The sequence below is a fragment of the Sapajus apella genome, unplaced genomic scaffold (assembly GCF_009761245.1).
Source record: "Sapajus apella isolate SASKATOON/1434 unplaced genomic scaffold, GSC_monkey_1.0 scaffold126, whole genome shotgun sequence".
NCBI classification, from domain to species: domain Eukaryota; kingdom Metazoa; phylum Chordata; class Mammalia; order Primates; family Cebidae; genus Sapajus; species Sapajus apella.
In genome coordinates this window covers 663,752-677,166 of record NW_022437066.1, presented here as the reverse complement: position 1 = coordinate 677,166, position 13,415 = coordinate 663,752, and the positions used below count along the sequence as shown (strand labels likewise).

General features: G+C 51.0%; 1 protein-coding gene across 8 annotated transcripts in view; it reads right to left on the bottom strand.

Moving 5' to 3' along the window:
• The window catches only part of PNPLA7 (patatin like phospholipase domain containing 7), a 64,810-nt gene that overhangs the window by 36,541 nt on the left and 14,854 nt on the right, over nt 1–13,415 (bottom strand). For 6 of the 8 annotated variants that reach the window (XR_004263946.1, XM_032261898.1, XM_032261901.1 and 3 more), the window contains 4 exons: nt 7,179–7,307; nt 6,480–6,560; nt 5,910–6,036; nt 3,998–4,141 (listed from right to left, as the gene is read on the bottom strand). Coding sequence is in view for 7 of the 8 variants with exons in the window: in XM_032261898.1 (XP_032117789.1) it covers nt 3,998–4,141; nt 5,910–6,036; nt 6,480–6,560; nt 7,179–7,307 (481 nt within the window). In the remaining variant the exon portion in view is untranslated. The remainder of the gene's footprint in view (nt 1–3,997; nt 4,142–5,909; nt 6,037–6,479; nt 6,561–7,178; nt 7,308–13,415) is intronic. The other 2 variants (XM_032261897.1, XM_032261900.1) reach the window with 1 other exon arrangement.

Genomic DNA, 13,415 nt, shown 5'->3' with positions numbered 1-13,415 from the left:
AGGGTTGCCGCCTCTGTTGGTGAGCTCCCCGACAGATGCCCCGGGCTGTCAGGCTGGCGCTCGGGGCCTCGGGGCTCCGCTCTTTGCAGTCCCAACCCCATCTCAGAGGCAGGGCTCGAGGCACTCCCTCCAAAGAGCTCCTGTTGCTGCTTTTGGGCAGCGTGGTCTTAGCAGGGTGAAGCAGTGCGCGCCCTCTTACAGCCCACCCTCAGAGTCACACACCACTGCACACCCAGCACATCCAGGCAGCTCCTGTGGATTCTGAGGACGGGCGTGAGCTTTGCACTACAGGACGCATCCGTCCAGCTGCGGTCCAGCCCTGCGTGCGCAGCTGTGCATCCCAGTGACTCATCTGCACTGCGGTTTTCCCAGCTAAACTGTGGCATTCACAACACCCATTTCTCAGCGGGACAGAGGTACCGCGCGGACACCAACTGTGGGCACAAGTCACTCAGACGTCACTGCCACATGGCCCTGGAGGAAGAGACCAGGCCCAGGACCAGAGCCACGTGCCCCTCTCTGGGAAGCCGCACATGGAGAGCCAGGAGCGCTAGGCTGCGGAAGGCGGCGCATGTCCCCCAGGGGTTTCACGAAGCTGCCCGCTTCAGCTCAGTGCATGGTGCTGTGTGTTACTCATGCCCCCGTCAAGTCCTGCTGGTTTTTTAAAAAAAATCCGAACCGGAAACCAATCTATGGCAACAAAGGTCACCAGTGCTTCCTCTGGGGCTGACCCTCTGAGGTGGGCAAGCGGACGCAGCCCCTTTACCAGGCCTCAGCTGCACAGGTGCACACTGGGGTGCAATGACCACACCTTGTACATCGACAAAGCATGTAGCTAAAAAATAGAATTTCTCACTCCTGGAATCCTAGTACTTCAGGAGGCCAAGCTGGGAGGGTCACTAGAGCCAGGCATTCAAGACCAGCCAGGGCAACGAAGCAAGGCCACTTCTCTACAAAAAATATGTAAACATCAGCCAGGCACGGTGGCGCACGCCTGTAGTCCTAGCTACTAGAGACGCTGAGGTGAGAGAAACACTTGAGCCCAGGAGGGCAAGACTGCAATGGGCCACAACTGTGTCACCAAACTCCAGCCTGGGCAGCAGAGCAAGACCCTGTCCCAAAAAATAACACTAAATTAAAAAACAAGATATAAAATACAGGGGGCCAGGCATGGTGGTATGCACCTGTGGCCCTTGCTGCTCAGGAGGCTGAGGCAGGAGGGTGGCTTGAGCCAGGACTTTGAGGCCAACCTGGGTAACACAGTGAGAGATGCACCTCTTAAAGAAAAACAACAAGGACCAGGCACAGTGGCTCATGCCTGTAATCTCAGCACTCCTCTGAGAGGCCTAGGTGGAAAGGGCACTTGAGGCCAGGAGTTCAAGACCAGCCTGGGAAACATGGCAAGACATCTATAGCTACAAAACTTTTAAAAACTAGCCAGCTGTGGGGGCCACACCTGTAGTCCCAGCTACTCATGGGGCTGAGGCAAGAGGATCACTTGAGCCCAGGAGTTCAAGGCTACAGTGAGTTGTGATTTAGCCACCGCACCACAGAGTGGGCTATGGAGCAAGACGAAAGAAAGAAAGAAAAAGAGAGACAGAGAGAGGAAAAAAGAAAGAAAAAAAAGAGAGAAGGGAGAAATGGAGGGAGGGAGGGAGGGAGGGGAGGGAGGGAGGGGAGGGAGAAAGAGAGAGAGACAGTGGTGGCCCAGCTAGACAGCCATTCAGAAAAGGATGAACTGTGAGGCCGAGCACCTTTCATTCCCACTTGGATAGCCTTGATTGCCTTTTGCCCATTTTCCTCTTATCGTTCATTTCCTTTTTATTAGTAGGAATTCTTAGATATTCTCTATGTGAGTCCTTTGTCTGGTATGTATATTAAAACTATTTTCTATTCACTTTTCACTATCTTAGTCGTATCTTTTGATGAATAGAAATTTTAAAACTTATAGGATCTGATTTAACAATTTTTTTATTTTGTGGTTGATACATTTTATGTCTTGTTTAAGAAATCTGTCTGTAAGACTTAACGTTTTACCTTTCATATTATCCAACTAAATTTATTTTTTTTAGAAAATGAGCAGAGATCAAGATACATCCTTTTCATTTTTCTTTTTTTTTTTTTTTTGAGATGGAGTTTCACTCTTGCTGCCCAGGCTGGAGTGCAGTGGCGTGATCTTGGCTCACTGCAACCTCTGCCTCCCAGGTTCAAGTGATTCTCCTGCCTCAGCCTCCCGAGTAGCTGGGAGTACAGGTGCACCAAGCCTGGCTAATTTTTGTATTTTTAGTAGAGACGGGGGTTTCACCATGTTGGTCAGGTTGGTGTTGAACTCCTGACCTCATGGTCCGCCCGCCTCAGCCTCCCAAAGTGCTGGGATTATAGGCGTGAGCCACCATGTCTGGCCTGATTTCTTTATGTTTCTTTATCTGGCTCACAAGTGAGTTCAGTTTATGGAGTCATCAAACCGTCCACCTACAGGATGCGTTCTGTATGCACATTACACAACCATCACTAGTTAATAAACAACAACTGGACCAGGCGTGCTGGCTCAAGTCATCCCAGCGCGTTGGGAGGCCGAGGCAGGAGGATCCTGTGAGCCCAGGAGTTCAAAATCAGCCTGGGTAACAAGGCGAGATACCATCTCTACAAGAAACAACAAGAAAAGAAAATACAAAATATATATACATAGACATAGCCAGGTGCAGTGGTGTACCTGAAGTCCCATCTACTCGAGAGGCTGAGGTGGAAGGCTCACCTGAGCCCAGAAGGTCAAGGCCTGAGTGTGCCGTGATCTCACCACTGCACTCTAGCCTGGACCACGGAACGAGCCCCTGTCTGAAGTGGGAGGAGTTGTTACTTAAACAAAAACATCCATGTAGATGCAGATACCTGATACCTGATGGCACAAAAAAAGCAAGAGAGAGATGACAGATTGTTTTGTTAATGGTGTTGGGTAACTCATCGCTGTAAAGAGTAAGAAAAAGATGAATTTCTTCCCTCATCCTTGCAGTGTAAACTACATATAAATGAAAGACCTCTACGTGGAAGGCAAAGCTAAAAGCTAAAGCGGAGAGAAAATAGTCTTTAGAAAATATATTTATGACTCAGGAATAAGGAAAGAATAAAGAAGACCCAAAACACAAATCACGGTGCCAGAGGGCTGGTTTCCGTGAAGGCGCAGCAGGGTCCCTGTTCCGTGGCTGCATTTCCACCCATGGATAAGCGAGAGGGCAACTGCCAACAATGGAACTAACAAGGGGTCTCTACCTACAGCACGTGCAGAACTAACACAACCAACAAAGCAACTCCGAGCCCTGCAGAACGTGGGCAGAGAACAGGACCAGACAGTTCTAAGAGGGCAGCCCAGACAGAACCGAATATAGCAGGAGCCCACCAGCTTGCCAGTGACCCGCGGATGACGGACGGCGGAGTGGGCAGGTCTGCGGCAGGCGCATGGCAACACTGCTGGGCAGGATGGACTTGGGACAGTCGCCCTGCAAATGCCCCCAGCCCAGCAGCCAGGCTGCGGGCGGGACACTGGGTGCTGGGATTTAGCTACACAGCAGTCACAGCAAGGGCTCCTGCAGGGAGGCACGGGTCAGCAGGGCTGAGGAAGGGCAGGCTCGCTGGAGACCCAGTGTGCAAGGCAGGGGAGGGGCCATGCAGGGAGGGCGGGAAGTGCCCAGCACGTGCCTCTGCAGGGTGTCTGGTGGCACCAGCCCAGCCCTGGCGGTGGTGGGGTGAGACAGGGCGCAGGCACAGGGGAGCACACCAGGGTGTTCTGGGCAGCAGGGCAGTTGCCAAGCCTTGACCCTAGAGCCAGGGGGCAGGCACAGGCCCCTCTGGGCACGTAAGGCTCTTGTCCATCTATAAAACCAAACCTAGTGGAGGGGTCCCGCCTCCGCAGCGATGCTGGGCATCGGTGCCGCTCAGCCTGAGTCTCCAATGCCGAGGGCCTGTGGGCCACACTGGCCGAGCGGTGGTGGGGGTCCTTTACCTTGTGGGGCCAAAGGGTCAGGGTCTCCTGTCCCAGGCTTCTCCAGCTCTTCCAGGATCTCTTTGTGGGCGGAAGGCGGGGGGACGGAGTGGCTCCTCTTCAGCAGAGGTCCAGCAGCTGCTGAGCGGCCGCCCCCATGATCTGCTGGGGGGGGCAGTGGTGAGCAGCCTTGCTCTGCTTGCACTCCCCAGTGTCTGGAACAGCTCACTCAGGGCCATGTTGGGAGCAGGGACCCCAAAGCGGCAGCAGCTGGTGTACTCACAGTACCCTTCACACCTGCACATGTTCTGGACCAGCCCTCCGGGGACCGCAGGTGAGTGCAAGGGAGTGCCAGCCTCTGACTATCCCTGGCCCCTACCTACCCTAATCCCCCTCCTCCCAATCGCCTTTTTCCCCCCAGTCCCCCTTTCCCCAGATCCCCTCTATCCATCCCCCCATCCCCCATGCTGCCCATTCCTCTTCCCCAAATCCTCCTCCACTGCCCCCTCCCCATCCCAATCTCCCCTCCCCCATCCGCATCCCTACCCTAATCCCCCCTTCCCTCCCCCAGTCCCCCCTCACCCATCCCTAGGCCAATCCCCACTGCCCTCCCACACCTCCTGCCCCAAGCCAAGGCCTTGCTGTCCTGATTGCCCAGCTGGGAGCCGAGTGCCTTGAACCAAACCCCAATCACATGGGGCGGCCAGCCAGCCCCATCTCATGGCGTCCCCTTGGTGGACACGGCTGTCTGGGCTCGCCTGGGATGGACCATGCACAGCTGCCTCTGCCCTCAGGTGCAGCAAATCTAAAACAAACTCCTGGAAGGAGCCTGGCCTTGCCCCCCACTCGGGCTGAAGGAGGCTGCCCTGCCTCATCTACACAGGCCATGAGCCCTCCCCAGCCCTGGTCTCTACCGAGATCCCACCCAGAACAGCTGCTGCCCCATCACGGAACACAGACCTAATCCCGTGAAAGAAATGCCATTCAGGCAGAAGTACTTCAATGACACATATTCTAAAACACAGTTTTAGGCCAGGCACGGTGGCTCGCACCTGTAATCCCAGCAACTTGGGAGGCCAGGGTGGGAGGAGCACTTGAGACCAGGAGTTTGAGACCAGCCTGGACCACGTAGCAAGACCCCATCTTCGCAAAAAACTAAAACTAAAAATAAATTAGCTGGGCCAGGAGGCGCGTGCCTGTGGTCCCAGCTACCCAGGAGGCTGAGGCAGGAGAATCGCTTGAGCCAGGGAGGTGGGGTTGCAGTGAGCCGAGATCGCGACACTGCACTCCAGCCTGGGCGACAGCGGGACACTGTCTCTACATCATCTCCTCACGACGAACGCGGTTATGGGAGAAAGCAGATCGGCCAGAGCTGAGTTTCGAGGTGGTCGTGGTGCCCACAGGCCTGTGAAGTGGTCACTCCGTCCGTTCCATTTCACCCCCACCTTCACCGACAGGGCCTCGGTGAACTGCGCATACTTTGTCAGTCACTTCACTCTTTGGGGAACACGACAGGCTATAAAAACCAAGTACGCACCCCTCTGTAGGGTGGTGTGAGCTCTGCCTCATAGGTCGTCCGGAGTGACTCAAGACAGCTTCCCCCAACCCCCACTCATGCAGCCCTCAAGCTCCCAGGGGCTGCTCCCCACCAGGTGCCCTGCCCAGGAAGCACTGAGAACCACCACCTCAGGATGGAGGGCGAGGGGACCACATGTGAGGAGACAAGTGTGAGCAGTCCTGGGGCAGTATCAGGACACGGCGGGGAGCGGGAGGAGACCTGGGGGGGTGTGAGGAGACCTGGGGGGGCGTGAGGAGACCTGGGGGGGCGTGAGGAGACCTGGGGGGGTGAGGAGACCTGGGGGGGCGTGAGGAGACCTGGGGGAGTGTGAGGAGACCTGGGCTGGACGTTGCCCTCCTTGGTGCAGGACAGTACCTGAGTCACAGGACTCCTGGGGCCACAGTGACTTTTTAAGCCGCTCATCTTCGCCATTGAACATCTGCCTCTTGGCCTTCCCAGCAGCCACACTGGCTACAGACACGAGAGGGATGGCCTGGCTCTCCTGGGACACAAAAAGGAACTTCAGGGCCACACCAGGAACATCCCATGCCCAAAGGAGGCCTCACCACAGACTCCTGAACGGGAGCTGCAGAGGCATCAGGTGGCCGCTCACAACCGTGCGGGCCTCCAGAGCGACGAACTGCAGCATAGAAGAAGGAATTCCACCTTTCCCAAGTCTCGATGGATCAGAGATTTTTGGAACACAAGGCCCCAGGAGAATCAAGCCTCCAAATCAACTGACAGGTGCTTTAGGTCGGAAAATAAACACAGCCCGATCATCACCTCCCAAAGTCTAAAGTCCTGATGACCAGCAACTAGGAAGACCACAGCTGTAGCTGGCACTGCCCCACCAGGCACTGGGTGCCTGCAGCGCCAGCCAATGGCTATTCCGATGCCAGCTGCACGGAGCAACACGGGGCTTTGTGAGCTGGTGTTTCCACTTACAGGGTTGAAGAGCTCCGTGGTCAGACCGAGGTAGTTGTGCAGAGCCAGAAAGGTCACTCTCTGCAGCCGCACCATGATGATCTGCAACAGATGTGCCAGGTGTGCTGTGACCACCGGCCCGGGGAGCAGGGCGGACCGCCCGGCAGCACCGCAGAGCGCTGGGAACCCTGCCCCAAACACAGTGGACAGCACAGACCGGACCCTCCTCAGGGACCCTCTCAGGGTGAAAAACCCTGCAGTCTTGACATCTCACCATGGTAATGTAAGATGTTCACCTCATGGGGGATGGGGTGAGGGGCAAATGAAGACTGCATTATTTTTACAAGTTTTCTGTAAATCTAAAGTTACTCCAAAGTGAGAAGTTTAATAAAAATGTAAAAATCTCCTTGGGAGGTAGTGAGGGATCTTAAGACCTCTTTGAGGTTGTGAATATTCATTTTTATTTTAAAATACATATGACAAATTTTTAAAATATAACTTTAGTCCTTCCCAAACCCACTCAGAATCCCACATCACCAGCGGTAAGTCCTGCCAATGAAGTCAGTTTCTCTGTTCCTCTGAAATTACCCTCATGGCTGTAAAGCTCAGAACTGAGAAAGTAAACTGCAAATAAACCCACTCAAATCCCAAACCAGTGCCCAGGCCTATCCCTAGGATGACCCACAGCAGATAGAAAAGTTGCCTGAAAACGTCACCCACCTGCACCACTCTCACCAGGGTTTCGGGATATTTCTCAAAAACTCCCTGAAAAGCCGCAGCTGGAAGCCGGAGGATGGTGGATGGGATGGCCGCACGCGCGGAGACTGTTTTGTAAGGTGCAGTGTGACCCTGTAACAACAGCTCCATCAGTCCCTGCTCTGTAGGCCCGGCCAAGCCTCCCAGGGACTGCTAAGGCTCCTGGAGACCCCGGAGGAGGCCCTGCCTGCTGCGCGTCACACGGCTCCATTCTCCTTCCCAGGCTGGGCTGCACACACTGCAGCTTTTGCCACCAGCTGCACACGTTTTTCGACTGTCCAAGAGATCTGCAGCGAAGGACAGGCTCGTGATGAAATGTGGGTGAGGGCAGGTCTGCAGGCAGCCACCCCACCAGGCCTGAGCACTCACCCTGTGGAGCTCTGACAGCTCCCACCTGCCGCCGAGACTCACGGGCCCAGCTCACCAACATCTACCGTCGCCAATGTCCAGTGTGTTGCATAGCCCTGGCCAAAGGGCATGCAAGACACCAACATATGTGGGCTTCCTAAAAAGGCCACCGAGAGGGTCCGGAGTGTCTACTGTCAAATGCCCACCTCCACAGCTGAGTCGCCACCTAGGCAGGGAACGCACACTGACCAGAGTCCCTGGCCAGGCTGCACAGGGCGCAGGTGAGGAGCCAGGGCACCACCAAGGCATGCGGCCAGCAGAGCTCTCATGGCCCAGCAAAAGCCGCAGTGAGTGCTGTTTTCTCTCTCCTGGAAATTGGATGGCTCTAGAGAGAAAAGGCTATTCCTTAAATCCCAGTGTCATCTGCGTGCAGGCGGATTCACCCTTTGTGGTGCACAGCTCCAGCATTTTCACCCCGCCACAGAAAAGAACAGTCCCAACCTCCAGCGCCCCTTGGTGGCCTTTCCAGGTCTTCCTTTCTTCCCATCAGTGGGTCCTGGCAATGCTCACCTGTCTTCTGTCCCAATGGTTGTGCCTTTGTCAAAGTGTCACAGAAACGGAGGCACAGAGTGTGGGGGCTTCCCTCAGTGAGAACAGACGCTCAAGATTCCCCCACGGCAGCGTCTGCCAGAGGTCTGTGCCTTGACGCCTGAGTGCTAGCCTGCCGTGTGGAGGTCTCACAGAGTCTCTATCCATTTAGCAGTCAAGGGATGATATTTGTGTTGTTTCCAGTTTGGGGCATTTATAAATAAATGCCTTATTTATAAATAAAGATACCATCAATACGCATCTCCAGGTTTTTCTGCAAACACAGTTCTCATCTCTTTTGCTAAATACCTAGGGATGGGATTTGTAGGATGTATTCTCACATTTATAAGAAACCACCAAACATTGTTTTGCCTTCTCCCAGCAGTGAATGAGAGTTTCCACTGATACCTGTCCTCACCAGCACTTGGTACTGTCAGTGTTACATAATAAGGAATTTAGCTGGTCTATGTCCTCAGTTCCAGGGAGAAAGCCTCCAAACTCTTAGAAGCTCCCGGAAGTGTCTTTGTTATTCATGGTGCAATTCACTTGGGTTTATGCTATCAGGTGACTCCTGGCGGCAAGGCCCAACCAAGAAATTTCAGGAGGGAACTGGCCGTGCTGGGAAGACCAAGCATATGACTAGAGCCAGGGTGTCAGCCCAGCCTCCCACCTGTGGGAACGGGAGGAAGGCTAGAGACTGAGTTGGATCACACGGTCAAAGTTCTGGCAAACGTCCCTCATTGTGCCAGGAGGATGGCATATCTCAAGGACACAGGAGCCTCATGTTTGGACCAGGACAGACCTCACTCTGGTCTCTTCTTTTGACAGATCTTGATTTTCATCCTTTGTAGTACAAATGTGAGTTGTTTTAGAATATTGAATCTGAAGGGGTCACAGGAATCCTTGAACTTGTAACCAGCTGATCAGAAGTGTGGGTGGCCTGGCAACTCCCAAGTTCCCAGTTTTGGATGCTATTATAAATGCTGGGGTTTTTTTATTTTTAGTTTTTTTTTTGAGACAGAGTCTCACTCTGTCAGCCAGACTGAAGTACTATGACGTGATCTCAGCTCACTGCAACCTCTGCCTCCCAGGTTCAAGCAATGCTCCTGCCTCAGCCTCCCAAGTGGCTGGGACTACAGGCACGCGCCACCACGCCCAGCTAATTGTTGTTTTTTTTTTTTTTTTTTTTGTAGAGACAGGGTTTCATCATGTTGGCCAGGATGGTCTCGATCTCTTGACCTCGTGATCTGCCCGCCTCGGCCTCCTGAAGTGCTGGGATTATAGGCGTGAGCCACCGTGCCCGGCCAAATGCTGTTATTTTTAAGTTTCAATTTCCAATTGTTCATTGCTAATATAGAGAAATAGAATGGGTTTTTGTGTGTTGATAAACTCGTTCATAAGTTCCAGTAGCTGTCTTATAGATTCCATAGGATTTTCTAGGTAGATAATCACATTTGTGAATCCAAACTGTTATTTTTCTCTTCCCATTTGCAAGCTTTTTATTTCTTTCTCTTCCCCTACTGCCCTGGTGAGGACCTCCGGTACGATGCTGAGCAGGAATGGTAAGAAAACACATTCTGGCTTGTCCCCAATCTTCAAGGGAAAATATTCAGTCCTTCACCATAAAGCATGATGTTTGCTTTCATGTTTTAGTACAGATGTCCTTTATATGATTTAGGAAGTTCTCTTCTCCTGGTTGCTGAGAGTTTTTATCATGAACAGATGCTGAATTTTGTCAAATGCTTTTTCTGCATTTATTAAGATAATCAGATGGCTTTTCTTCTTTAGTCTGTCAATACGGAAATTACACCAACTGACTTTCAACTGTTGAAACAGCTTTGCATTTCTGGAATAAACCCCACTGGGTTTCTCTTCTACTTTTCTAGAGAAGTTGTGTAAAATTAGCATACTTTTTCCTTAAATGTCATAAATGTTGGGAAGCATTCACCAGTGAAGCCACCTAGATCTGGAGTTTTCTAGGTGGGAAGGACTTTAGCTACAAATTTGATTTATTTAGTAGATATGTGGCTATTCAGATAATCTGTGTCTGAGGGAACTTTGGTAGTTTGTGCCTTTCAAGGAATTTGTCAACTTAATCTGTGTGATTGATTTTAAGAGCATAAAGTTGTTCAAAATATTTCCTTATTAGTCCTTTTATGTCTGTAGGGTCTGTAGAGATGTCCACTCTTTCATTTCTAATATTTGTAGTTTGTGTCTTCTCTTCTACACTGGTCTGGCTAGAGGTGTTTTTACTTCACTGATGTTTTCTAAGAGCCAGCCTTTGGTTCCATGAATTTTCTCTCTTGTTTTCCATTTCCCATCTCACTGATTCTTGCTTTCTTAGTTTCTTCCATCTGCTTGCTTTGAGTTTCATTTGTTTTCCTTTCCTAGCTTCTTAAGACAGAAACTTGGGGCCAGGCATGATGGCTCACACCTGTAATCCCAGCACTTTGGGAGGCAGAGGCAGCTGGATCACCTGAGGTCAGGAGTTCGAGACCAGCCTGGGCAACATGGAGAAACCCCATCTCTACTAAAAGTACAAAATTAGCTAGGTGTGGTGGCTCACGCCTGTAATCCCAGCTACTCAGGAGGCTGAGGCAGGAGAATCACTTGAACCTGGGAGGCAGACATTGCAGTGAGCCGAGATGGTGCCATTGTACGCCAGCCTGGGCAACAAGAGTGAAACTGAGTCTCAAAAAAAAAAGATAGAAGCTTGGGTCACTGATCTGAGACTTGTTTTCTTTTCTAATATGAGCATTTTAAGTTATAAATTTTGATATGTTGTGTTTTCATTTTCATTCAGCTCAAACTATTCTCTGATTTTCCTGTAACTTCTCCTTAACCAACGTATTATTTAGGAGTATATTTTTTAAAATTCCAAATATTTAGAAGATTTCCATATTAATTTCAGTTATTGATTGTCAGTTTAATTCTATTGTAATCAGAGAACATAATTTATGTGATTTTAATGCCTTTTACTTTGTTCACATTTACTTCATGGCCCAGAATATAACACACCTTGGGGAATGCTCCACGTGCAGCTGTTGGGTACGGTGCTCACTAAATGCCGGCTTGATCAAAGTGACTGCTGAGGTCTTCTATACCCTTGCTGATTTTCTGGGTTTTCTAGTTGTTTTATGTATTACTAAAAGTGCTGAAGTCACCTATTATAACAGTGGATCTACTTCAGTTCTGTACATTTCTCTTCCATTTTTGCAACTATGTAGTAGACGTTGAAATTTTGCTGTTAGGTGAACACACACTTCGGATTATTACATCTTCTTGGTGAGTGCTGTCCCTTTTTATTTTATTAGATAGAGTCTCACTCTATTGCCCAGGCTGGACTTCCATGGCGTGGTTTTAACTTACTGCAACCTCCGCCTCCTGGGTTCAAGTGATTTCTGGCTAACTTTTGTATTTTTAGTAGAGATGGGGTTTCACCATGTTGGCCAGGCTGGTCTCAAACTCCTGACCTCAACTGATTGACCCGCCTCAGCCTCCCAAAGTGCTGGGATTACAGGCATGAGCCACGGCACCCAGCCTGAAGTTTGAATCTTAATCTAATTTCAAAGTCTTTGTTATGCTGCTCTGGGTCTGTCTTGAGCCTTGTACAGGTTCACGGACAGAATCCACGAACCTTCTTCCCCGGCTCTCTCCTCCCTGTGATTCACACACTCTCTCTGGCCCTTGGGGGCCCTTCTTCTGGTGCTTTTAGAGGATTCTCGTCAGGGTTTTAGCTCCGTAACTGGGCTACCATCAATGAAAGCCCATGAGGTCACAGAAGAAAACAGAAAAGCAGGAAGTGGAACCCCCTTGGGTGGCTGCTCCACATTCTGACTCGCAGCCACAGTCTACCAGCTTTACTTTCAGAGTCCTCTAAGAATTGCTTTCTGCATTTTGTCCAGAGTTTTTCACTGTGATGAGCAGGTCAGGCTCATTCTGTTGTGGCACTACCTGGTCACAGCAGAACTGTAACTCTCCCATTTTACTTTTGTTAAAAATAAAATCTTAATTTCCTTCTTCTTTGACAGCCAGAATGAAGATGCCTAACACATCACCCCAGACACTAAATCAAACAGCAGCTCACCTGTGCAGACAAGGCTCACTGCTGCTGCTGTTCAGGAGAACTCTAATATACTGAGGCCACATAAACAAGAACCCAAACAAGGAACTTGGAGGTTGTCAAATCTCCTGACGCCGGGGTTTAAAGCACAACTGGCAGACACTCACGCCTGCTGTGGGGGCCGCGCACATCGAGAACACAACACTCAGCTCTTCGCACATTCTAATCGACCTCCGAGACTCAGCAATTTTTCTTCCACTTGGAATTTTGTTCCATTCCTTTTAAAACCTTCATATAGAGAAAGTTACTCCCTAAGAGACCTACACCACACCATAAGAAACACAAGCACAGGATGGCTAATAGGAGTCTTCTGCCAACCCCAACAGCCTGGGTGACACAGTGAGACCCGTCACCAAAAAAGAAAGGCAGGTTGAAGGTAAATGCTTACCCTCGTCCCCTCGTGGAACATACATGCTTATCCCTGCTCTCTTACAAAGATGCAGACCTCTCACCAGGCATGGTGGCTCACACCTGTAATCCCAGCACTTTGGGAGGCCAAGGAGGGTGGATCATGAGGTCAGGAGATCAAGACCATCCTGACCAACATGGTGAAACCCCGTCTCTACTAAAAATATTAAAAAATTAGTTGGGCATGGTGGCACACACCTGTAATCCCAGCTACTCAGGAGGTTGAGGCAGGAGAACTGCTTGAACCCATGAGGTGGAGACTGCAGTGAGCCAAGATCATGCCACTGCACTACAGCCTGGGCAACAGTGCGAGACTCAATCTCAAAAAAACAAAACAAAAAGACAGAACCCTCCAAGGATAAAGGCAAATGCTAAGAATAGATTTTTTTAAATATATCAAATTTTAGCAGCTGATGAAAGCAAGTGACAGAGTCACGGCTAGTGGAGCCCTCTAAGGAAAGCTGAGACTTGGCTTTAGAGCTGCAGAAGCCAGACAGAGAACCCAGCATGAGGCTAACATGCAGGTGAGACTGTGAGAGGGGCAGGCCAACCCCAGGTCACTTTCCTGACCCCAACAGGCCAGCAGACTACCAGCTACCCTCTGGAGAAGGTGAAGCAAGCAGGTGTGGCTAAGAACTCAAGGACAGTCTCCACTCCGGACGGGAGCACTCCCAGGCTCCTCCCCAACAGTGAGCGTCCACTCCGGACGGGAGCGCTCCCAGGCTCCTCCCCAG